The 25,636-nt window shown below is 48.8% G+C and overlaps 2 protein-coding genes and 1 long non-coding RNA gene across 9 annotated transcripts in view; 1 reads left to right on the top strand and 2 right to left on the bottom strand.

The window, feature by feature from the left end:
- The window catches only part of Fam131b (family with sequence similarity 131 member B), a 31,779-nt gene extending 9,733 nt beyond the window's left edge, over positions 1-22,046 (top strand). The window contains exons 1-7 of one of the 6 annotated variants that reach the window (XM_063250650.1): positions 13,139-13,324; positions 15,563-15,672; positions 16,007-16,042; positions 16,344-16,437; positions 16,724-16,921; positions 18,273-18,419; positions 18,597-22,046. In XM_063250650.1, coding sequence (XP_063106720.1) covers positions 13,297-13,324; positions 15,563-15,672; positions 16,007-16,042; positions 16,344-16,437; positions 16,724-16,921; positions 18,273-18,419; positions 18,597-19,069 — 1,086 coding nt within the window. In that variant the 5' untranslated portion in view covers positions 13,139-13,296 and the 3' untranslated portion in view covers positions 19,070-22,046. Of the gene's footprint in view, positions 1-13,137; positions 13,325-14,275; positions 14,799-15,562; positions 15,673-16,006; positions 16,043-16,343; positions 16,438-16,723; positions 16,922-18,272; positions 18,420-18,596 lie in introns of those variants that run through there. The other 5 variants (XM_003475310.5, XM_063250652.1, XM_063250651.1 and 2 more) reach the window with 5 other exon arrangements.
- Positions 8,772-14,077, bottom strand: LOC134476447 (uncharacterized). Its single transcript, XR_010048098.1, has 2 exons — positions 13,988-14,077; positions 8,772-12,794 (listed from the first exon to the last, which is right to left on the bottom strand). It is a non-coding gene; the product is annotated as an uncharacterized LOC134476447 (long non-coding RNA).
- Clcn1 (chloride voltage-gated channel 1) overlaps positions 21,585-25,636 on the bottom strand; it is a 30,000-nt gene continuing 25,948 nt past the window's right edge. For both annotated transcript variants that reach the window (XM_013158817.3, XM_003475264.4), the window contains 3 exons: positions 24,289-24,393; positions 24,121-24,207; positions 21,585-23,617 (listed from right to left, as the gene is read on the bottom strand). In XM_013158817.3, the coding sequence (XP_013014271.2) occupies positions 23,237-23,617; positions 24,121-24,207; positions 24,289-24,393 (573 nt within the window). In that variant the 3' untranslated portion in view covers positions 21,585-23,236. The remainder of the gene's footprint in view (positions 23,618-24,120; positions 24,208-24,288; positions 24,394-25,636) is intronic.

Here is a 25,636-nt window from a genome sequence, read left to right as displayed (position 1 = left end):
ACAGAAGTCAACAATGGCTATCATAATGCCTCTTGCTGTCTTCAAAAGTCACTGCTCACACCATCACACATAAGAAAATGAAACAAAACAGAACGGAATGAACCAATCAAAACTGAACATCGAATAAAAACAATACAAAGGAACAAAACAAAAGAGTCAGAACAATATTGCATTTTAAACACAAGACAGAAGAAAATCCCCCATAGTTGCTATACTGCGTATTGTTATCCTTTTAGTAGATGCTCAGACTACTGGTTTTAGGTTTGCAAAGTCAATCAAACAATTCAAGCATTAAGTTGTTTTTGTATCTCAGTTGCTAACAACTCCTCATGTGCTCCTCTGAGTCAGTCAGTTTCTTTGTAGGGGTTAGGGATTCCACTTGTCTCCCAGCCTGTGCTCTCGTTGGTTCATGGGAAGGGTAAATTGGCTTCTTGTTTCTCCTCCCAGAGCCCGCATGACTTCCACCAGTTCACGGGTAAGGAGAATTGCTTTTTTTTTTATTTTTTTTTTTATTTTTTATTTTGAGACACACTCTTGCTAAGTCTCTAAGTTGCTCAAGCTGGGCTCAAACTTGCCATCCTCATGCTGGAATGACAGGCATACTGTATCGCATTTAGCTAACATGTAACCAATGTTTCCTAAATTATTAATGAAATATTCTGATGGCACAGGAGGTAGCATGTGGCAGCACCAGCAGGAGAAGTGGGTAGGTCCTGTCAATTACAAGATCCCAAGATGCCCTATATACAGAACTCCAGAGCGCCTATGAGAAGTGGACATCAGCATACAGGCCGGCCGTGAGATGCCAAAGGAGCCATAGTGCTATGGTGGCTTCTCACTGTAGCCCATCCTGCCTCTTCTACATGCAGGGTGCTCTTTTATTTCTGCTTTTACCATTTCTTTCATTCCTTCCTTACCCTTTCACCTCTCACTTTCAAAATAAGCTTCTGCTGACATTTTTGGCTTGGCTTGTCCGAGACTAAAAGGACCTGGAATACTTTCTATGGGTGAGCCATTTTTAAAGGAACTACCAGACAATATTAAGTCTTGGGGAATTTGCCGTGTGTTTCACACTGATTGCACATCGCAGCTCTGACTAGTACCCCTGTGACTGTACCCCGTTGCTGGTACCCCATTGCTAGTAGCCGCTGCAGAACAGCACAGTTCCAGAGATCTTCTGTACATCTTCACATCTCACTTCTAAGCTCTCTCTCTCTCTCCACTTGGCTCCTTCTATTTTTCCATCTTCTTTTGCCTTTACTCAAACAGTCTTGGACTGACTAAGACCTACAGATTCACATACTCCTCCCCCTTTGTACCTTGCATAGGAATTTAAATCCCTCACAATCATTAGAGCCGTTTTTTGTCAACACCCTAGTGCCTCTCTTTCGCTCCAGTATTGGCAAAACTCAAGCCTGGGGATTAAATGTTACTCTGCTGACTCCAAGACTGCTCCCACAGAGGTCATCAGCTGCTGAAAAATAGCCCTCTGATCCGATTTATCCCAAAATTTATGACGGTGACCCTCAGGGGGCCCTGGGGAACTCTGTTTCCGAGAAGCATCCCAGTCCCATGTCCATGCATTCTCCCACTCCCTTGGAGGACTTCTGGGCCTCCTTCTGTCACCGTCTCCTCCCTCATCCCTATGCATGGCTGACACTCTTACCTCTTATTGCATGAAGAAAATTGGAAAACTTGCTCATTCTCTGCCAGCCTCGCTGGCCTCCTTAACATGCCTCCAGTATGTAAGACAGTCCCACCTGGGAGTCTTGCTCTTGGCTTCCCTGTGAGCTTTTCCACAAGCACATGTGGTTCAGCCCATTCTTCTTCTCAAATCCCTCCTCAGTGCTAATTTTGCGGTGAGATTATCCATCACCACCACCCCATTTAAAACTACAGTTACCAACTCTGTTTATTTTCCTCCTTGATTTCAATTTTCTTCATTGCTTTTTATCATTTGAATTATGTTACATTACACAGCCTTGGGTCTGAACACCCACACACAAAATAAATGGTATTATTTATTTTGTTTGTTTTAGATACATACTATGTACTCCAGGCTGGCCTTGAACTTTTAAACTTCTGGCTCAACCTCCCGTAGGCTGGGGTTACGGACATATGCCACTATGCCTGACATTGCAATAGAACATAAGCCCCAAGGCGACTTTAGTTTTTGCCCATAATTGAGGGGTTTTTTGTTCTGTTTTGTTTTGCTGCTCCCTCTCCATCACATTTCACTCGCCTAGTGGTGGTAGACCTGTGGCACATGAGCCACAGCAGGCACACAGAACCCTCTGTCAGCATGCAAGCTAAATCATCCTGGCAGCCAAATATCAGATAATAGTTGCTCTTTCTAAATTAAAACCTCAATAATTCAGGTTTAATTGCAGTATTGGCACTTTGTGATAAGTAAGTGGGTTTTGCATTACATTTTGGGTACTGAGTCTCTAAAAGGTTCATCATCCCTGCACTAGACCATAAGCTGCAGGACAGTTTGAGTTTTTCCAGGATTGGAGATTAACCCTGTGACTTCACCTACACAGTGCTAGGCAAGCACTCTACCACCAAGTGACATCACTACCATTGGAATGAATGGAATTATCTAGCAAAGAAGGATCAGCCAGAGAGCGCAAAAGATAACCAGAAAAGGGTGTTTGGGAATGAGAGTGTGTGAAATTCTGCTGCTGGCATGTTAGAGATGAACATAATCTGCCAACATGGAGAATCTGGAAGGCCATGAATGATGAGCTGTTCCCATAGACTGAACACACCACTCCATGGGGTTTGAGAACTGCATGCAGGTAGGGAAATAGCTGTGGCTCTTCCAAGAACGTGGCTGTGAAGAAAACCAGGGAGACACAGAGGAAAACCAAGTGGTAAATAGTGAAGACATTGCTCCCATCTCCAATCCAATAGTTTTCCACCTTCAAGTAAATTTCAACCTCTGCTAGCACTAGTCACAAGGATATTTGAAAGGAAAGGTATCAGAATGTTAATAGTACAAGACAGAGTGCTGACTGATTTTCATCTTCTTGCTTTGTATGCATGTTTTTCTGAAAAGAACGTTACTTGTGTCATTTTTCTTTAGGTTAAGGAAAGAAGCACACACAGCACATGAAACTCCATATTTGGAGTTTGGGGTCTGGAGGGTCCACCGGTAGTCCGGACAGTTGTGCCTGAGGACAGCTGTGCCTGACTCACTCCTCAGATGGACACCCACCCTGAGGAGTATTGCCTCTTTCCCATCTGCTTATCATAGTGCAAAGCCTTAACCAAACAACGCCCTGAGTGCATACAAGATTACCCACCCATTCTGAAACACAAAGAACAAAAGAGCTTTGAGCTCCAGAACTCTGAAGTTAGAAAGAACAATAGTCCTTTCTAAAAAAAATTTTTTTAATTTTTAATTTCAAGATCTGGTCTTTTAAAATGTTGCCCTTTTTTAAAAAAAACTCATTTTATCTCTAAAAAGCTGTGGTCTACATGAGCAAAAAGAGATGAAGCCTGAGTTTGTATTTCAAAATGTTATAATAACAATTATAGTAATACTCTCACATAGTTATTAGAGAAATATCATAGGACAGGGAAAAGAATGACAAACTAAGAATCGTAAATCTTGAATTTTGGTCACAGGTCAGCCACTTACTAGCTATGTGGCTGTACACACTGCGAGTGAGGGTTTTTTTGTTTGTTTGTTTGTATATTTTTTGTTGTCTGTGAAAAGATAACAAGATACTTAATTAAAAGATGTTATGCTGAAGCAATACATAAATTTATGTCCTATGTCACTGCTACTCTAATTATCAGGAAAAATGCCTCCATGTCCTATCACTGCCTTTAGCAGACTCAAAGGTGGTGGTAGAGTGAAGCCACTTTTACCCATTGCCTATTAAACATATCTTATATATCATTTAGGAAGAAGGCCAGTTGCAGGAAAAAAGAGCTTCTGGGAAGCCAGACGGCAGCAAAAACAGAGCTTCACCCAGGTGAGCATTTATAGGAGGAACCCAAGCTGCCCTTGCAGAATATCCCAACACTCCGGCCAGGCGTAGGGTTGGGGAGCCCAGAAAGCAAGTGTATTACGGAGTCCTAGAGGTAGGCTGACAGAGTCACCTGGTGACAAGAGAGACAGATGGGCAGTGAGGTACTGCAGCCAGCAGCTTAGAGGAGAGGAGAGGAGAGAAGAGAAGGGAGGGGACGGAAGGGGAGGAGAGGAGAGGAGAGAAGAGGAGAGAATAGGGGAGGAGAGGGAAGGGGAGGGGAGGGGAGGGGAGGAGAAGAGAGGAGCTGTACAGGTTGTCTGCTGCTCCCCACCCCTGACTGGATAAGTACCAGCACCAAAGCTCTCTGTCATGCAGGAACTGGGATCCTTCCAGTTACAGTGGTAATAGGCTGTGACACTAAAAGTAGGGTCCTGCTGAGACTGGCACAAGCAGTCTTTCGATTTTTGAGGTTTTTTTGATGAGTTTTTTTTTTTTTTTTTTGAGGTAAGCTCTCTCTATGACCTCCAGACTGCCCTTAAATTCATTATGTAGCCTAGATGAGCCTTCAACTTGCAGTGATTCTCCTGACTCAATGCTGAGATTACAGGTGGTTGCCACTACACCTATTTATTTCATGGTACTGAGAATTGAACTTAGGATCTTTGTACTGAGCTATATCTCCACACTTTTTTGGCTTTCAGGATTTGGGGAGGGGGTCCTTAGTTACTTTTCTCTCTTGTTCTTGAGACAAAATAGCTGACACCAAAAGTTAGGGAAGGGAAGGTTTATTTCTTATAGGTTGGAGGTTTCAGTCCATACTCAGTTGGCTTCAAGCAGCAGGGTGGCATGGTGGGGCCACTATAAACAGCAAGTGTGAACAGCAAAAGAAGGATACATGCCTTCTTCCTGCCATTATGCTGTACACTGGCTCTACCCCTGGGTGGGTGCAGCATTCACACCACCAATCCAAGCATAAGACAATGAACCAATCACAAATGCTAGATTTGGTCATGTCTGTGATTGCATGAGGCTGGGGGTGGGCACTGACATAAACCATGACAGCAGGAAGTGGCTTTTTTGAGACAAGATGTTGTTAAATTACTCAGACAGAGCTCAAACTTGTGTACTCATGCTTCAGCCTCCTAGAGGGCTGGGATTACAGTGTGCCACCACATCTAGTTTGTATTACATACTTGATCCTTTCTTGCTCCGTCATGAATGATGAGCAGTCACTTAATTTCCGAATATCTCATTGCTTACCTGACCTCTAATTTCAGGTAGCCAGATTTTAGGCCCTGCTCCTTAAGGCTTGATTGTCCTCCTGCCTGAGTTCTTCTCACTGACTTGGTCATGGTCATGTACCTTGAGACCCTGCTTGTGCTTTGACCACTAAGCTCCAGGAAAGTAGGGTCTCACTAAGTTGCTAAGTGGACCAGGCTGGGCTCAACCTGGCCATCCTCCTGCCTCAGGTGCTCCATGCATCACTGGTTCACATTTTCTCAGGCTCTCAGAAAGATGTAAGAGCCTTCATCAGACTGGATGACAGTTCAGTCTGTTTGACGCTGTACAACAAAATACCTGAAAGTGAGCAGTTTATAAGGAAATAGAGGGCTTTTTTGGCTTTTGGTTTTGGAGGTGGGAAAAATCCAAGTTTTAGATGGTCACATCTGGCACAAGCCTTGTGTTAGGGTTTTCTGCAGCAATAGAAAAGCAAAAAGAAAGAAAAAGTGACCTTCATTGAGGATGTGGTGAGAAGTAAACCATGGGGTTGTCAATTCTCCTGGATCAGAGGCATGAGGTTGGGCATTCTTCTTGGCCAGAGACAAACATGGTGGGACGTTTTATGACCACTGACCAGAGGCAGCACTTGGGGAGGGCATTGATGATGCTCGAGCAACTGATTGGAATTCTCTTCGCTTGCATGGGAAAAAAAAGGAAGTTATAATCAGGTATGAAGGGGAAGGAGGAGGAAGTGGTTGTCAGGGTAAGTGTTGTTTTTTCTTTGGCCTTCCATCATTTTAGACCACTGCCATAATGTCCAGTAATTTATACTAGAACAGAAACCTTTCACCCTGTGCCACATCACACTGGGTGGTGTCACGTGGTGAGAGTCTGTATGACAGCTGCAAGGGGAGTGAGGAAGAGAGAACAGAAATGCCAGGACTTATTACATCAAGCTCTCTCACAGCACCTGAGTCAGTGTTAAGAGACCTCACTCATCCCGGCTTGAAGAACATCAATCGCTTCTCAGTGTGAAGCTCTTGATATTGTTAACCTGGAGACTACGTAAGTCTTTGCAGGACATATCATATCTAAACCGTAGCACATGGGATTTGCAGATCTCTTCCAGGCTTTACCACAGATCTGCTTCCAAAAGGAAAGGTTGGTACTAACTAACTCTGGCCCACGTGGATACATAAACCTAGTCATCTAACAATACATTGATAAGCACATCTCCAAACCCTGACCATTTGCAAAGGTTTCAAACCTCATCTAATCACGAAATAAGCAATCTTCTCTGGACTCAATATCCAACAGCTCATGGATTAAGTGAGAGTATTTTTTCTCACCACCAACAGAATCCAGGGAACTTCTGCTACAGTCAAGTCATCCTTCCTAAGAAGCTAGCTACCCTGAGATGTTGTTCTGTCTTTCCTTCTGCTGAAAACTTCCTCTGCGCAAAGAAAGGCGGGCCACAGAACAGAGATTAGGAACCTCATCTATGATTGTTCTGGGAATCCAGTTGAAGGTGGAAAGGGAGTAGGGGAGCCAGCTCCACAGACCAGCAGGTCATATACAGCAGCTGCTCCTCACCCTGGGGAAATACGCATTCTACACCAACATACCTGCCCGCCCAGGACTCAGCTCTACAACTGCCTCACACATGTGTGAAACCCCCTGTAGGCAAAGGAATAGCCCCAAACCTCATTCTTGATCTTCTCGTTTAAGAAAAAATAAACTCACATCATTGCCAGTTCTCAGATCCTTGTGATTTCCACCCAGACCCTACCACTCCTGTTACCAAGGGTCTCCAGGATTAATCTCCCATTTCTGGGCCAGGAGAAGCAAATGGTCTCTCATGAACCAGTAAGAGCTACCCCAAAGTCGGCTGAACTTGGGAGCTGGCTGACTAATCTGCGTGAGGCTCCAGGGTACAGATTCTAAGCCACTCTTAGGTAACACTCCTGTCACTAGTACTTCAGGATAACACCCAAGACCTATAGCTTGTATCTATCATTTGCAGGAAAGATAATTGCTTGTCCATATCAAAATCTAGGAATATAAGTAAATTTATGCTTCTCATTACAGCTTAAAGAGTACAAGAATACATGTCGATTAAAATTTTCCGAAGTAATTAGCTAATTATTTTAAGAAACAAACACATAACTAAAGCTTTCTCCTACAATAGCTGAGTTTTTTTTTAAAATCTGGAGAGCTAAATTTAAGCTCTAACTCCTTCTCTTTCCAGCTGGGCAATCTGAGAATGAGCAAGTTAATCGAGGTCTAAACCATGGATTTCTCAGCTGCAATGCTAAGATAACATCTGTTTGTAGGGCTACTGTAAGAACTGAATAGCCAGGCTCCAGGGCACATACTGGAATTCTGCCTGCTTAGGAGGCTGAGGCAGGAAAATGGCAAGCTTGAGGTCAGCCTGGGCAATTTAGCAAGACCTTGTCTCAAAATCAAATTAAAAGGAGGGAGTAGTGGGAATGTACCTCAGGATTAGAGCGCTTGCCTACTATGCACAGGCCCGCGGCCTTGGGTTTGATCCTTAGCACAGCCAAAAAAAAAAAAAATTATATATGTGTGTGTGTGTGTGTGTGTGTGTAACTTTGTCAGCTGAAAAGTGATGTTTACATACTAGTTTTACGCTTTCCTCTATCTTTCCTATTCTCTCTCAATAGTAATCTTACCTTCTACTTCCGGGAGACAGATGAAAATCCTTTATCTTTCCAACACCAAACTTTGGATCTGCCAGTATCTGCCAGTGATCAATTAAGGAAAGGATTGAATATGTAAAACAAGCTAGGTGTGATGGTGCACCATTGTATTCCCAGCATTCTGGGAGGCTGGAGCAAGAGGATCAAAAGTTTGAGCCCAGCCTGGGCAAGCTAGCAAGATCTTGTCTCAAAAAAAAAAAAAAATTAGAAAGGGGACTGGGAGCTGTGGATGTAACTCAATGCAAAGATCCTGGGTTCAATTCACAGTATCACAAATAATCAGGCATCGTTGTTCATGCCTGTGATCCCTGCACTCAGGAGGCTGAGGCAGGAGGATCACCACAAGCCCAATCCCTCTCCCTGTACGTCTGCTATTCTCCATGGCCACCTTAGGAATAGATTATCCTCTGTCTCTCAGACTTTGAGCCTTTAACTGTGGTTTAATGTCTCCCACTAAAACTCTGGGTTCGCTGAAGTGAGGGGGATCAGATCTGAAGTTCTGCCTCCTAATGAAGCCATAGTATCTCCTCCCTCCCTGAGGAGGGAAGGAAACACTGGCCCCCAAAGGGAATGCTAGGTGTGTGACTGTTCGGTGCCTGTGTGATGGTCGTTAGCAGGATTAGGCCCCTGAAGAGTGAGAGGCTCTTTCTTCTACCACATGTATATTTAGAGTTCAGGAGTTCTCAAGTTTAACACCCTAGGCCACTTTGGTTTTCCTCTCAGAATAATATTAAATGTGTAAAATAAAATACATATGATTACAAAGGAAACCCATTGTATTCAAATAATTACTATAAAATTGTGATATGGTAGTGTTAGTTTTCTGGCACAACAGAGAAGCAGGATATAAGAAAAAGTGAAAGAGGCCTTTTTATTTGAAAGAGTGGAAAGGAGCTCAACCGTTTGCCTTTCTGCTGGATAGAGAGGCAGAGGGTCATATGACCTCTGATCGGAAGTGGTGCGTGGGGCGGATATGGACGACGTGTGAGGAACTGATTGGAATTTTCTTCACGAAAGGGAAAGGGAGTTGCAACTAGGGCTGAAGAAGGAGGAAGTGGTAAGCATTTCCGGCACTGGCTTCCCTTATGTTAGACCACGGCCATAACTGTACAGTAATTTATACTACGGCAAGAACCTTTCAAGTAGTATACCTGTTTCATTATAAAAGTATTAGATAAAAAATTTAAAGGTCAGGCATGCTGGAGCACACCTATAATCCCAGAGTTTGTGAGGCTGAGGCAAGAGGATTACAGTGAGTTCAAGGCCAGCCTGAACTGCAAAGTAAAACCCCATTTCAAAAACCACCAAAGAAAATCAAGAAATAAAGAAATTTAAAGGCAGGTTTGATACTTACCATAACTATAAATCAGCGACGAACACAAATGGCATTGTACAAAGTCCCCAACTGTCTCGTAATGTAAGCATCTGTGATTTTTATTGGTGATAAAACACAATATCCTACCTCTAATACTACTGTGGTTTGCTTCCTATCGTGTTATGATTAAGGTAAATGCGGACTTTCAGTTACAAGTTCAGTTACAATAAAAATCCAGTCTCTCCATTTAAGGTTATGGGTTCTTCATGTGGGTCCTTGAACAAAAATCTGTGTTATAAACACTGCTGCCACTGGACTTGATTGGTTCCTGCTGTCCAAGAGCTTCCCACAAGGACGCAGGAGCAGGTACCAGCAACAACAGAGAGTAAAAGCCATGATTTCACCTTGGTCCTGAGTCCCCAAGGGCACCAGTTAGGAATTATTAATGCCACATTGAGGCATTCTGTGGAGGTCCAATGTTTTTAGATTCCGGGACTGAACTGGTTAGAATAATTTTTTTATTGTGTGAGTGTTGGGGATCAAACCCAGGGCCTTGTGCATGCAGGCAAGAACTCTACCACTGCGCCACATCCCCAGCCCACAATATGATTTAATTGAGGGTCAAAGTGTAAGCTAGGAGTGGAGTTGGAGTCTTGCAAAGCATTAAGTTTTCCTTAGGAATTCCATAAATTAATTGGGATGGAAAGACTGACAAAAGGTAGGAGAAATGTGTGTGTGTATTGAACAAAAACTGATAATAATGTAGTTCTCATAGTCTGCTTTTCTTTTTTCTTTTTCTTTTTGGTCTTTTTGAGACAGGGTCTTACTATGCAGTTCTGGCTGGCCTTGAACTTATTTTGTAGCCCAGACTGGTCCCAAGCTTGAAACAATCCTCCTGCTTCAACCTCCCAAGTGCTAGGATTACAGGTGTGCACCGCACGCCTAGCTCTCATAGCCTACTTTTTAAAAATAACTTCACAGTGTAGCAGGAAGAATTTTCAATATCACAGTTACACAATTTTATTTATTAATGTCTGCAGTACTAGGATTGGAAAACGGCCACTGAGCTATATCTCCACACCCTTTTTTTTATTATTATTATTGTTGAGATTATTATTGAGATAGGGTCTATGTTGCCCAGGCTAGCCTCAAACTTTCAATCCTCCTGCTTCACCACCCCCAAAGGGGCTAGGATTACAAGCATGTACCACCACACCCTGCTGAGTTGTAAAATTTTATTAATGGCTGTATATTATTCTATTAAAGACATATGCTATAATTTATTTCTCAGATCTGATGTAATCAGTGCCCTGATGAGTGTTGTAGGTTAAATCTACATTCTATTTTTATATCCTGAGACTATTTATATATATATATATATATAGAATGGTTGTACTACAATTTAGCAACAACCACAAGAACAATGCATATATTAAGGACTTCTTTGGTCAGTACTGTTATACTGCCCTCCAGAAATATTGTCCCGGTTCTTATCAGAACTCAGGTCCTGGCTTGAAGGTGGTTAGAGACTCAATGTTCCTAAATGGTGAGAAGTAACAGAATCCTGCAGCAGAGAACACAACCCTAAGCCCATGATGTCCTATTTTCTGCCATCAGGCCAGACTGTGGACTGGAGCAGGGTCCAATACCTGGGGCCCCTCATGTTAACTTGATGTAAACCATTTGGATGGACCCTGTATATACAACCATGCTAAGAGAACCAAAGAAAGAGGCTGGGGTCCTTGACCATGCTGCGGGATACAAAGTAACACACACATATATAGGATTCAGGGAGTACCAAAAACAGTTTTTGTGAAACACATAAACAGCAACAGCCACTTGGTCTATGACCTCCATACCTGGCCATTCCTCCTCCAGTATTTCCTTTGTTCAAATGATAAAGGTCTGGGGGAGTTGCTGTAGTATAGGAAATTGTTCCTTCTCCTTAACTGTCTCTGTTTTGTTTCCTTTGTAGCTAGACAATACATTCTAGGAGATAGAAACCACTAGATATTTCTTTTAGATAACCAAAATCAGTAGATATGGGGGAAAAGAATAAAGCTTCCTAATTCTCTCTACTGTTCCAAACTATACTGGATTGTTACAACCTAAGTGGGCCTACAGTGATGATTTTCTGTCCTCCCTCATGGCTTTATAGATGGAAACTGGCTTTATTTTGTGTGTGTGTGCAAACAGACTAAAGATCTGTTCTGGATCCATAATCCTACCCCTCAGATCTATAATTAGACTATCGGTATCTGCTATGATTTGAAAGTTTTCCCCAAAATCCATGTGTCAGATACAATACCCAAATTCATAAGTTAATAGTACTTGGAGATGGGGCATTTGTGGGTAGGTAATTAGGATTAGGTCATAAGAGGAACACCCCATTATGACATTAGTGACATTGTAAAAGGAAGACCCAAGAACCAGCAAGCTTCTTCTGCCTCATACGACGCTCTTCCCATCGTGCAGCAAGAAGGAAAGCCCTCATCAAACTCTGAGCAGATGGGGGCCCCTGCTCTTGGAGTTCCCAGCCTTCAGAATGTGAGCCCAACAAAATTTTACTTTTTTATAAATTTCCTGGTCTTAAGTGTTTTGTTACAGTATCATAAAACGAAGTATTTTCTCCCTTATCTTTAATGGGATTCTGTAGGCTATAGTTCCCCATTCATAATCCTAATGTTGCAAAGCTGTGGCCAGAAGACTTGCCCTTCCCCATATACATTTACACCAGGGGCCCTTGCCCCACTGTCCTCTCCCTCTCCAAACCTAGGAGGAGCCCAAAATCTACAAGGGGCAAATAGATCCTGGATTAGCCTTTGCTCTGTGTGTGTGCGCGCACGCGTGTGTGTTTGGTAGAATTTCCAGCTATGTTATTCAGACTGACCTTGAACTCACCACGTGACCCAGACTGGCCTCCAGTTTGTAGAGGTTCTCCTGCCTCAGCTTCCCAAGTGCTGAGATTATAGGCGTGCGCCACCTAGCTTTCGCTTCTGCTCATGGGCGCTTATCTGGCCTGCTTTATCTCACTGTTTCCTGGGTACAACCCTGAGAAAAGGGGCTCCTGAACCTTTTCTCCAGCTCCACTTCTCTCTGGAGTGACAGTAATATCCCTTAAGTGTTGCACTGCAGATCCCACTCTCTCACCTAGGGGGCCCGTGGTGTCTCCCTGGTCCTCTTCCCATTAGGCCAAGGCTAGTCTTTCAGTCCTACTGCTTGCTGTGTGACATCGGTGCTGTCCTTGGTCTCGGAGAAGTTAATTTGGATTTAAAACTCTGCCTGCGAGCCAACCTCGGGACCCATACTTCATTTCACTGTGGCTGTGACTGAATAGCTTTCGTCACGCTGCCCATCGTAGGCGGACAGACGGTGGCCCGATGATCTGCACCGTCCGCACAGGCATCCCGTAGCAGCCCGTCAAGCTTCTCCACCCATCCCTTGGCAACGGCTTCACGATCTGTTTGGGTGGGAAAAATAGCGCACATGACACGCAGAGCAGCCCAAGTCGTGTCCAATCCGATCACGCTCCCGCGTGTGTCCCAGATGCAGCCCCTGGAAGAAAACAAGTGTCTGCGGAACTCGGTTCCCAGGGTCCTCCGGGTGGGCGTTATGCTGTCCCCACCCCACTTCCTCTGGGGCATGGCCACCCCGCACCCCTCTAAGCCGGTCAGCCTGAGCTAAGGGTGAAGCCCGGTTCCCGGCTGGCTCCAGAGATCCACGCCGGTGCGCTCCGGTCCCCGCCAGCCAGGAGTCCCGGGGTGCGGCGGGGCGTGGGGCGGGGAGGCGCCGGGAGCAGCCAATCCCCGGGCCGCCCCCTCCCCGGCCGCCGAGCGCGGAGCCCAGCCGGGGCGGGGGCGCCTGGCGGCGGCGGCAGCGGCAGCGGCGGCGACGAAGGCTGCCGCGGGGAGGGATGGAGAGGGGCGGGGGGAGCGGAGCCGAGCGGAGACAGCCGCGGTGCTGCAGAGCTGCTGGGGCGGCGGCGCGGCTCCCGGTGCTGCCCCCGGCGCGCGCCCCGAGCCGCTAAGGGGCAGGCGGCCCGGAGGCCCCCGGAGCCATGGGCTGCATCGGCTCGCGGACTGTGGGTGGGTACCGCGCCGGCGCTGGCCGGGGCAGGGCTGCGCTCGGGTCGCCGCGCCCCCTCCCCCATCGCGCCCCGGCCCCCCGGGACCCCGCCGGCGCCTGCACTTTCCCAGGGTCTGCGCGCGGTGCCCGCATCTCCCCCGCGCCCCTCGCGGCTCTTCTCCGCTCCCGTCGCCCTCCCGCGGGCGCGGTCCTCTCTATCCCCGCGTCTCCATCCGCCGCGCCGCCCAGCTCTTCGTCCCCATGCATCCAGCGCTCCTCCACCTCCAGGCCCTCGCCGGCCCGGGTGTCTCCTCGCGCACAGTTTCGGGGGCATCCCTCGCCCTGGCTCGGCCCCCTGTTCCCCTTCGTCCGCCCCGGGTCTTCTGCCCCCTGCCCTTCCCCTCTCGGTTGCCTTTTCCCGTCGATCCTGCCTCCCCTGGTTCGCTTTGTTCACGTGCGTCTCCCTCCGGGGCGGGGGCGGGATGCGCCCGGTGCCTCGGCCCGCAGGGAGCGGGGCTCGGGCGGAGGTGCCTCGCGGGAGGGCGCGGGGAGTCGGAGGCCGGGCTCGGCGCGCCCAGAGGAGTCGCACCTCGTTTCCAGCAGGGTGGGGTCCTCGGCAAAGGAGCCCCGGGACGCCGCCACCTGTCCAAGGGGACGGCGGGGCGGGGCCGCTCTTTATTTACCTTGGACTGGCTGGGGGGAGGGAAGAGAGGCGCTTGGGAACGTGTCCTCTCCCTTCAGCTCTGTGTTCCTGCTGCCCCTCACTCCCCACCCCATACACCCACTGCACTCTACGTTTTAGCGAATTAATCCAGCTCTCTGCTGAAAGCCCCAATTTTCCCCTTCCCAACTCCTAGTTTCTCCCGCCTACACGCCCCAATGACCTCAGGCTGGGAGAATAATTCGTATTATTATTATAAACAAACTCTCTCTCTCTCTGGAAGCCTGATTTCTCCGAGACCCGAGTTATTTCCATGGAGACCCCCCTCCACCCCTTTTTTTCCTCTCTTGCCCTCCTCCTCCCTGCCCCCCAAGCCTCTGACTCAGCTCTGCCTCTTCCTCAAAGGCCATCTCCCCTCCCTCCCCTCTCTCCCACTCTGCCCTCCCCATCTTCCTTCCCAGAGACCGGTCCTGGTTTGTCCCATTCTCAGTGTCCATGTCCGTATGTCCATCTTTCCTCCATGCCCCAGCAGCTGACCTATCTCATCCTCCTCAAAGACCCTGTCTTTGCAGGGGACCCTACATCTCACAATCCCATGAACTATTCCACCGCCTTACACCAGCTTACAACCTGTGTTGCTGCATGCCAAATGCCTCTTCGTGCCCAAGACTGGGTTCCATGCACCCCTCCCCAAGAAGTGACCTGCACCCACAACTTGGTCAGAAAATTTCATGTGCATGGAGGATCTGTGAGGGCAGGTGGTGCAAGCAACCATGTGATGCTAGAATCTTGCTTCAAACACCTGAGCAGCTCTTTCCCCCAGATTTTACCAGGTACAACCCTGTGCTTCGGCCAGGAGCTGTCCCCCCTCCCCACTGTGGCCCCTCACTTTCCCCTTCAGCCCTCAAGCCTTGCCCTCCTCCCACTGTCTTCTGTCTGCTTCCTTTGAATTCCTGTACTTTCCATTCCTGTTTTACAAAGTCCTCTTGTCTCCTTGCACTGTCCTCCACCCCTCCTCTTGAATCTATCCCATTTTCCTACTGTCAGTCACCCTCCATTGCTTTGCTCTTTGCTTCTGGGAGAACACACTCAAGTCCCTACCTCTTGTCTCCATCCCCACCACAGCTTCCTCCTGTCAGATCCATTCATTGGTTCTTATGGAGGCTTCTCTTTCAAGGGAAGATTAAGAGAATTCCCCTAGAAAAGTTCTGCCCTTCTTTGTGGAACTAACTGGTGAAAAGCCCAGATCCCCCATAGAAATGCTCAAAGATTCCTTTGGACAGAACGGAGAATTGTTTTCCTATGAAAACTCAACCTCTGATCCCCTGCACACTCCCTGTCAATAACAACAACAACAAATAAGGCCATGAGTGTGCTATTTTTGGTTGAGCTAAAACTGGATAGTTTGGCTCAGCATTAGTATGTGTCTCATCAAAAATTTGGGGACAGTAGAGAGGTCGCAGGGAATGGGCACTCAGAAGGAGTAACAGCTGGGTCCCGTGGGTGACTTGTGGAAGCGTAGGTGCCTCTCAGCATTGTATGGGCAAAAACCAAAGAGGGACACAGGGGAAAGAAGGTAACCCTCTGGCCACTTCAGGGAATGAGGTGATTGCAGTGGACTGGAAGGGCCTGAAGGATGTGGATCAGATCAACATGGACAGCACCAGCTCACTGCATGGGAGCAGCCTCCACCGGCCTTCCACGGAGGTGAGTCCTGTGAGGTCCGTTGTCCCAGTGCCAAAGGACCTTGGAAAGACCCCAAGAACCATCAAGGAGCAAAACCCCCCAGTCTGTAGTGCATGATCTCTAGATTCTTTTCCTAAATTCCATGGCAACATCCAAAAGCCTCCTTCAGACTGACACTTTTACAGAACATGCCACTCTGCTTTTCTGAAAACGCATAGCAAACGCTCCCCACTGAGGTCCTGCTTCCCTGAGGCAGCTTCAGGAAAGCCTGCTTCACTTTGCACTCTTCTGGAAGTCCCTCTGAGGCAAGTGAGAGTAGTACCCAGACTACCATTTCCTCTCCTGTCTCCTACAGCAAACACGAACTGATTTCTCCTGGGATGGCATCAATGTGAGTGCGGCTGCCCCAGCCCTTCCCGGCCCACCCTGACTCCTCTTCCTTGACTCTTCCGGGCCCTCTGTGGGACAGTGCTGTCCAGCTCTAGCAGCACTATATACCCTCACATGCTCCTCTCAATCCCCCAGTTGTCAAGGGTGGTTGGGGCTTCTGCCTCCTGGGGGCTCTTAGCCATAATGGTTTTCCATGTCTCCTGCCCCAATGCATATCTCCTTTCCTGGCAACCATGGACTCTTTTTTATATCTAAGGCACCCCTTACCTTCTTGTCTCTCTGCCCCTCCTTTTACATTCCAGCTCTCCATGGAAGATACCACTTCCATCCTTCCGAAGCTTAAGCGAAACTCTAATGCCTATGGCATTGGGGCCCTGGCCAAGTCATCATTCTCAGGTGAGACTGCCTGGCCTGGGAAGTGCACTCAGACAGGGGAATACTTACAGGCTCAGCCTCATTGCTCCTCAGGCTTGATATGGACCCTCCTCATTCCTACACCCTTGACTTGTCTGCCCTTACTGTCAATCCTTTCCCATCCTCAAGGCTACTTCTCATATATGGGTCACGGGGGATTCTTGCCCCAGTGGGATGGGATCCTGTGAGACTCAAGGAGGGAGGATGGCAGGAAGTTGTGGATATTGTGTGATATTTGGGAGGATGTGGGAAATGTCTGGCCCCTCAGGGATCTCAAGAAGCATGAAGGACCATGTGACAAAGCCGACTGCCATGGGACAAGGACGAGTGGCTCACATGATTGAGTGGCAGGGTTGGGGGAAGACCCCGACCATTCAGCCACAACACAGCCACGAGGCAGTGCGCAGGGATACAGATGCCTACTCGGACCTCAGCGACGGCGAGAAGGAGGCGCGTTTCCTAGCAGGTACTCTAGCTTGAACCCTCAAGAGATATATTTTTGGGCTGGCCAGAGACTGATCCTTTACCATGCTTCCCTGTGATAGGATGGTCTCTGTGCATATCTTGACTGTAATGTAAAAATTCCAGTAGCTCAACTTGCAAGCATTCCTACTTGTTCATTCTGTAAGTGCCCTCACATCTGTTCTTATAATCTCGGGAAATGAGGGGAACTAGGATTTGTGGGTCCTGTAAAAGTGCTTTCTCTTCTGAATGGCAGGATTGTCCTCTCCCAGCACTCCTTAGTATAGGAGGTAAATGCAGGGACCTTGGGCTTGGAAAGGCTGGACTTCTACTCATTCTTGGAAGTGAAAGAGGCTTCGGGGAATCTCTTCCAGCCTTTGCCAATCAATATTTGGTGTTGCTGATTCACTTTCTGAACTCACCACTTGTGACAGCCACTAGCTGATCAGAGGAACTGGCTTGGAGGTGGTGGTATACGGAAGAAGAGAAGGCAGGAGACATACAATGGCAGGTGTATACAGTACTTAAAAGAGTGACAGACGCCTAGTGGCAAGTATCAGGGAGATGCCTAGGGAAAGGGACAGATTTGGAAAAGTAGGGAGGAATCTTCATTGGTGGTATGGATGGGGGAGGAAATACCCGTGAGGAGGGAAGGCAGATAGCTCAGGGTAGTAGCAGCGTAGGCTTCCGCTTACTCATGGCTTTTGCTAGAACAGTGATGTCCTCCTCCCTTTGCCTTCCAATCCCTTGGACTTTCAACTTTATGTCCCTTTGGACTCACACTGTCTCAGTGCTTCCTTGGGCATTCCTCTGTCGGTCTTGAGAACTACCCCCTGAATTCCTTTCTTCAACCACCTAAGACTAGGTTCAGTTCCCAAAAACCTCCAGTGAAAAGCTTCTTCCAGTTCCTAACTTTAATCCCTTAGGATACCTCCACATAAGCTCCCCTAACCCTTTCTCTGTGACTTGTTCCTTGGTTTGGGGCACACACAAAGGCTCTGCTGTTCAACACGGTAGCTGCTGGCCATGTGTGGCTGTGGAGAATATAAAACGTGGCCAGTCAAAGTAGAGAGGTGCTGTACCTCTAAAATATAAACTGGATGAGAACACTGCACCATATCTGATTCATAATTTTAGATCATTAATATGCTGAGATGATCATCTTTTTGTGTATATCGATCTATGTTAACATAAGGCATTTCACTTGTTTTTACTTTTTATAAATGTGGCTGCTAGAAAATTTAGTAACATAAAGGCCTCCATTCTGTTCCTAATGACCAGCGCTGCCCTGGGGATGTCCCCATGTCTGCATGAGTCCCCAGGAAATCTTGCAACGACTTTGTTTCTTGGTGCAGGTGTCATGGAACAGTTTGCTATTTCTGAGGCCACTCTGATGGCCTGGTCTTCCATGGATGGTGAGGACATGAGTGTCAACTCTGCCCAGGAGCAATCATTGGGCTGCAACTACAGTGACAACTACCAGGAGTTGATGGAGAGTCAGGGTGAGTAATGGCTCCAGAAACCAGCTCCTGGGCCTGCAGAATCTTTTCTCTGTTTTCCTAGGGCTTTCTTCATCCCCTGCTCCATGTGCCTGTGTCTTACCATCTCTTCTCTGTGCTTGTCATGCTTCCCGTGGTGTTCCCATGAATGATGTTCAGACCTTCCCATTCTCTCTACAGACGCCCTAGCCCAAGCGCCCATGGATGGCTGGCCCCACTCCTATGTGTCCCAGGGCATGTACTGTCTGGGGTCATCGGATGCCTGGGAAGCAAGCGACCAGTCCCTTATTGCCTCTCCGGCCACAGGATCCTATCTTGGCCCTGCATTTGGTGACTCACAGCCCAGCCTGCACGACATGGGGCCTTCCCAGCCTGCTTCAGGGTACTCTGCTCAGGAGCCTCCAGCTTTGCTGGGAGGAGAAACTGACTGGGCACCAGGGGGCAGTGGGGTGGACCTGGCCAGAGGCCCTGCTGAGGATGAGAAGAGGCCATTAGCCCCTGAAGAGGAAGAGGATGCTGGATGCCGGGACCTGGAATCTCTTTCCCCGCGAGAAGATCCTGAAATGTCCACTGCTCTCAGCCGGAAGGTGTCTGACGTCACATCCTCAGGTGTGCAGTCCTTTGATGAGGAGGAGGGCGAGGCCAACAACTAGTTTTCTTTCTCCCTTCTCTTACCCGAGGGCATGGCTGCAACCCATACCCTCCCTTGCCTCAAAGCACAGCTGAGCTGGGCAGACGACAGTGGGGAACCTGGGAGCTTCCAGCTCTTACTTGCAAAGTAGAGGACCAATAAGGCATACACTCAAACCACAGGTCCAGAACTGAGACCCAGGCCGCCAGATGGCTGTGGGAGACGAGCTGCAGCTACAGGTTTCTGGGTCTGTCCCGTGAGCGTCGTCGTGGGGACAGCAGGGCAGAGTGACCATGTTGGAGACTGGATCTTATTTCTACACTCCCTGATTTCATCTTCCAGGAGCCTTGGCTGTGCTGTTTGAATGCCTCCTTTTTCCATTTCACAACTGCTTTTCCTGACTCTGTTTTCTCTGGCTTGAGGAGCAGACCTCAGGAGCTGTTGGAAGTAGCTTGAGGTGCACAGTGGAGTGGCCTGAAAGGCATGTTTGTGTCCAGGTGGATGGACCGTCTGCCCTCTGTGGGGAATTTGGCTCCTGATCACAGGAGCTGGACCTGACAGCTGGGGGCCATGCAGATTCTTTATCTCAAGGTCTGCCCAGAGACAAGGAGGTCACTAGCGAGACCAAGAACAAATGTGGCTCCTTGTTCTGGGCTCTTGAACATCCTGGCTGCAAGGAGAATTCTAAAGAGCAGAGAAAAGACTCACCTGGGGCTGGCTGCTTCCGCTCTGGCTTCCCTTCTGCCTTCTTCTTCCATCCTGCTCTGGGAGCCCAGCCCTGAGGAGGGGGAACAGATGCCAGTCTCAAGATACGCTGACACAGGAGGCAGTGTCCCTACCAGTGGGGGGAGCATGAGGGCTGGGTCTCCCCCTGACCACCCCTAATTCTCTGGAGCTGTTTACACTTTTCTCTTTGCCTTTTCTACATTTTTATAACTTCTTGGGGACTCAGGGTTGAGCAGGGTGGAGGGAGGATTCCGGTGCTGTCTTTGCCCCGGCTGGGCTGGGCTGGTGGCCGTGGGCCAGGGTGGGCTCTGGCTCCTTCTGCCCCTTTGTTAGCTCTTCCCAGGACTCCCGAGATGGCCTCCCAGGTGTCCTGCATCTGTCCCCAGGCCACCTGCTGGAGGAAGAGGGGAGAACCAGTGCATTCTTCCTTCCTGGACAAGTTTGCCAGGAGGCACAGGTTGCCCAGTCGTGCTGTCTCCGCTCGGCTTTGAAATGAAACATGGGGTCATGGAGCAGCAAGCAAGCCCAGCATGTACTTGAGGGTTGGGAGCAGGACTGGAGTAAAGCTGGGGAGCACCTCACCCCTACCACTGCCTGCACCAGCCCCTGGCATGGGTGCAGTGTGAGTTGAAGAAGCTCCTTGCCCTGTTCCCTCTTTCCTCATGCTCCTCTAAGCTCCTGCTCCTGCTCCAAGGCCTGAGTCCTACTCCACTCTGTCAGGGTCCTATTACTTGATCCTCTGCCACCACGGGAGCACTGTTGTCCTCTCCCAAGCCCTGGGTGCAAGCTACACCCCCACACTGGCTTTGGAATGAGCGGGTGGAGAGTTAGGGTGCTTCTGTTCATCTGTGACCCTGCCCCTCAGCAAGTTCGTACTCTCCCATGCTCAGGAGGTGCTGCAGGGCAGTGATCTGGGTTCAGGAAGGGTGTGGCTGGCTATCCTGAGGTTGGCTGTTGTAGGAAACAAGAGAAGGTGTGATGAGCCAAGGTAGGTGGACAGTCCTTGACTTGATCTGCACTACCTGAATGGGAGAAGATACCTCTGGGTTTTTTTCACGTGTTTTTACTCAACATACCGACACTTTACTTCAAGGAAGTTTGGGGAGGGCCAGTGTACCAACTTGGCTGCTGGCCCTGACTCTAGAACTCCTGCCCTGGGCCCCTGGGGTTTTGCATGCTTACTCTACCTTTCTGCCACTGGCTCCCTTTCCTCACCTTGCCCATTCTCTCAGTGCATCACTCCTTTCTGTCTCTCCCCCAATGCCCTCAGGTCTTAGTGGACTGCATCCAGGGAGTAGGTTCATTCATTACAGTTCCTTTGTGCTCAGGGCCCTGAGGAGTTGGGACAGGTAGACTAAAGCAGTTTTCTTTCCTTCCTTCCTTTCCCAAGAAAGCCAAATGGTCCCTGGTGAGAGATGGCTAAAGATCAGAAGGCACCTGGTAGGGTTCTCACAGAACAGGGACTGGGTGTCCTGAAGCTGCTGGCACTTGCCTGTGAGGTGGGGGATGTCTGCCTTTGGCTAGAAACCCTGCCCCATTCTGAAGAGGAAAACAGGTGTTGGGGGACAGCTATGAACTCTGGCAGAGGAACTGCCTCTGGTCTTGGGGCAGGATGCATGGGGACTGCTTTTAACCTATTATAGGGGGGTGGGAGGGGCATGTGCAGGAAGAAGCTATTGGGCGGTGGGGAAGGGTTGCTTTTCCTTTGGGGTTAAAGGCTGTGCAGCACGTTTTACAGCAGCTCCGGAGCAGGGCTGTTTTATCTTCTTGTGAATGAAACTGCTCTTGCTCAATGATTTTTTAGGGGGGGGTGCACTTTCATTTTCAATCAACTTTATTAAATGGAAATCCAAACCTTCCATTCCTCCTCTTCCACTGACCCTCTACCACCCCCACCTTTCTTACCCTTGTCTTGAGGAGGGATCTTGGGGAGTGAGTTTATTATCATCTTTGCCCACCCCCATATGCCTCTCATTCCATCTTCCAGCTCTGAGAAATTCCCATTTTTATGGCCAGTCTTCGCATGTTTTCTTAATGTGATATTCCCACCCCAGGCCTGAGAGAGATTCTATGACATATATTACAGAGAGAATTGTATAAATATATATAAATACTATAGATTATATACACATGGGCATGGGCTTGATGCCCTCTGCCAACCCCCCTACCCAGGCCTTGGCATCTCTCTCTCTTGGCCTGGGGAGGTGGAAGGGATGCGATGCTGGGGAGGACCAGAGGCTGTGTTCAGTGACACTAAACAGAATGTGGTGGCATCCTCTGACTGTGAGTGTCTTATTTGGGGGATGGAGGAGCTGGGCACAGGGGAGGGGCAGGAGAATGCTGAAAAGAGAATAGGAAGTAAACAAGGCATGCAGGGAGGGCAGGAAAAAAGCATGGGGTTTGGAGCCAGTGCTTCTGGATTCTCAGAGCCCCAGTGTCCCTTAGCATGGGAGGCAGCTAACGCCATGCACCACAGCCTGCTGCCCACTGGGGAGCTCAAGGGTGGAACTGCCCCAAGCATGGGAAGCAGTAAAAACGCCAGCGATCCGGAGGGGTCCCCTCCAAGACTCCACCCTGGAAGAACCAGAGGATCCTATCTAAGAGGGGTTGCAGGCTGGAAAGACGCCAGGGCACAGTGACCCTTGGTAGGACAGATCAGTTGCAGCAGCAGGATAGGGAAGATGTATTTCTAGGGGGTAACCTGGAATCAGAGAGTAATGTGAAAGGGGAGACCTCTTTGCCAGGGGGAGTCAGATGATACCATGGGACTGTGATTGTTTGACAATAAGGCACTGCTTCTTCCATGTGGAGGCTTTGGCCACCTTTTCTTTGCCAGGCAGCTGCCCTGGATAGTCTTTGTATCCACAGCTCATGGCTTGCAGCGGGGGACAAAGGAGGGGGATGTGGTTGGCCTTAAATAGCCCTGGCATGAAGATGGGTAATAGCAGGCAGAATAGGACCTGGGGGCAGACCATGCGCTGGTGGGAGCTGGGGGCTCCCAGAGAAGCATGGATCGGAGGCATATTCTGAGGTGACCAGTCTGCAAGGCTTAGAGGTGGTCCCATCCCCCCTCCACTGTCATTCTGGACCTCTCCTATCTGCCCCCTGTAGGAAGTAAAGGACACACAAGGACAGCAAACACTGGCACAAGAGCACTGGGCAATTGTGGGCCTTGAGGGGAAGTGAGCACCCCATCTATACAACAAGAAAACTCAGGAGGCCCCATGGATTATCAGGACCCCTTGGGGGTTACAACCACCTGCCTGCCTGGGATTTGGGAAGCTGTCTAAATAACTGAAATTCCTTCCTCCCTAAATTTTGACTCCATCTTTAAGATTATTCTTAACACATTTAAAAATTCCCAGGAGGTACGACCACCCCAATTTCAGGACCCCAATCCTACACAATTCCATCCTTTGTGATGGGCCTCTAAACATTCTTTATGAGGAGGATCCAGAGTTGGTCAAAGGATCAGTTCATCCTCATCATCCTCTTCATCAGTGGATCGAAGACTGGGGCCCTGAAGGATGTCAGCCAGCTCCTCTTCAGGCCCTGGACTCTCCACTAACTCCAGCTCCTCCAGCTCACCCCCTGCTGTAGCGGGGGCCAGGGGCTGAGGGGGACCTGGGGATGGGGGTGGCACCGGTGTCTCCGGGGATGCAGGGGTCAGGTCTTCTGCTCCAAGATGGCCTCCAGCTTCCTCAGGCAGGCTCCAGCCTTCTGCAGGAGGAGCTGGGCCCCCAGGGCTCTTTCGAGAGGTCGAGGTGGTTGTGTTCCTGAAGCTGGCGAGGGGAGGGCGGAGCTGCACTCCAGATTTGGTGTGACCCTCAATAGCTTTCTGTAGCTGGGAAGGGTTGGGAGGAGGAGAGAGGTACAAAATGGGAAAAAGAAAAAAAAAACATGGGGACAAAAAACAGACAAGAAAGAAGAAAAGAGGGATGGGAAAGGGATAGGCAAGAAAGATAAAATCAGAGAGAGATAATAGAGAATGGTCAAAGGAAGAGAACAGGAAGAAAAAGAGACAAGGGCATGACAGAAACTTATACCTGCATAACAGTGGGGGCCCCGTGTACCCCTTCCCTCCTCATGACCTCCACTTCCCCATGAGGGCCCAGGTGCACATTCCTGTGACTTTCCCAGAACCCCATCCTCAGCCTGTGCCACATTGGGTGGACAACTGTGTCCCTTTCAGGACTATGACCATAAAGGCATTGCAGTCTACATTCTCTGCAGGGTCCCACCTCCCCGATCTCTATGTAAGAAATACAAAGGGGAACCTGTTCCTTCCCATGCCCCCTTCTTGTACTGTGCCCATCTCTTCTCCAGCAGGCTCCCTATCCTTGTTACCTCCTCCAGCGCCAGGACGCCCCTGAGTTTCCCCATGCTGGTCACATAAGCCAGGTGGAGGCCAAGGAGTGAGAAGAGCGTGTGTGTCTGATGGGAAGAGCACAGGTAAGCACGTGTCCCACGCCATCCCTGCCCTCCCGGCAGCCCTCAGCAGCCAGCTAGTCTCGCCTTGTGCAGAGTGGTCTGCTCCACCAGCTGGAAGGGAGACGGGTCGATACAGCAGCAATCAAAGCAGACAGGCTGGCTCAGCTGCGCCTGCTCCCAGGCCTCGATCTGCAGGGCGGGTGGGAAAGTCACCAGTATCACAGAGGCCCTCTAAACAGTGTGCTCTTCCAATCTACAGACTGTCACAGATCCACCTGCCCCAAGTGCTCCCTGTCTTGCCACAGATGGCTCCTCCCCTACCCTCCCTCGTTAGATTCCAAATCCATCTTCACCCTCAGGCACCCAGAACATGCTCCCTCGCTTCCTAAGTCTTACACCCTTGGAACCCCCAAACATTTACTTCCTATGTATCCTTCCAACCTTATTTTCCTCTACTCCTGTAGACCTGCTTCTCCGGTTAGACTAGACTGCTTTCTGCTCTGTCGTCTTTATTGTTCTTTCTACCGGGGCTTCCTGTGCCTGTTCCATTTCCCTACTGTGTGACTTTCCTGATGCGCCCAGTTAGACAGGCTTTCCCTCTTTTTTTAAAATTCCTATGTACTTTGGAGGTCTTTCCTTCTCAGAAATGACACTGCGCATGCTCAACCACATATGGTATCGGCCTTACCTCTGTGCACAGGAAGTGACCTCCTCGGGGTGCTGTGCATTATGAGGTAACTAGTACTGCCACCTCTTAGGAAGAAAAGCTCAGGGAACAGTTGCAGATTTGAGTAGACTTACTGAATAACATGGACTTAGTTGACTTCAGCAAAGCCATTTGGGGTTTGTTTTTGTCTCTCAGTCAATGAAGAAAGCATTAAGGTACATAGGCCAGCTGTTCCCTTGACTTGAGATAAGCAAATGGAAATCCCCACAATTCCAAAGAAGCCCTTATGCCTCTGGATTTCATAACTTAGTCTAACATTTTTCTCAAATTGTTCTTTGGTTAGCACCTTCCGAGTGATGCAGTACTTTAATTTACTTTTTTGTTTGTCCAGTTCTACATCTTTGAGATTCAGAGACTATGGACAAAGTCTGTCCCCTCATTCTGGGGGTGAGGGTGTGGTCCACAAGAAGGCTCCCTCCATCTCTCTTTTCCTAATATTTTTGGACCCCATCACAGCTCCTTTAAACTCAATCTGCTGACTAAAGGTTCATACTGGGATTCACCAGGCCTTTGTGTTGGTCCATTCTACAACTATTTCCGACCTCTCAGCTTCCATTTTTGCTTGTTCCTTAGGAGCAACAGGAGCTGTAGCAGCATTTTCAGTAAACTTTTTATTTTTGTCTTTTGAAGACAGGGTCTTGCTATGCAGTTCAGGCTGGCCTTGAACTCACGTTGGAGCCCAGGGTGGTCTCAAATTTGCAACAA

This window comes from Cavia porcellus, unplaced genomic scaffold (genome assembly GCF_034190915.1).
Source record: "Cavia porcellus strain 051 isolate PalLab524CR breed Dunkin Hartley unplaced genomic scaffold, mCavPor4.1 scaffold_6, whole genome shotgun sequence".
Lineage (NCBI taxonomy): Eukaryota > Metazoa > Chordata > Mammalia > Rodentia > Caviidae > Cavia > Cavia porcellus.
Note: the sequence above shows the minus strand (reverse complement) of the source record. Positions and strands in the feature narration are given on the sequence as shown.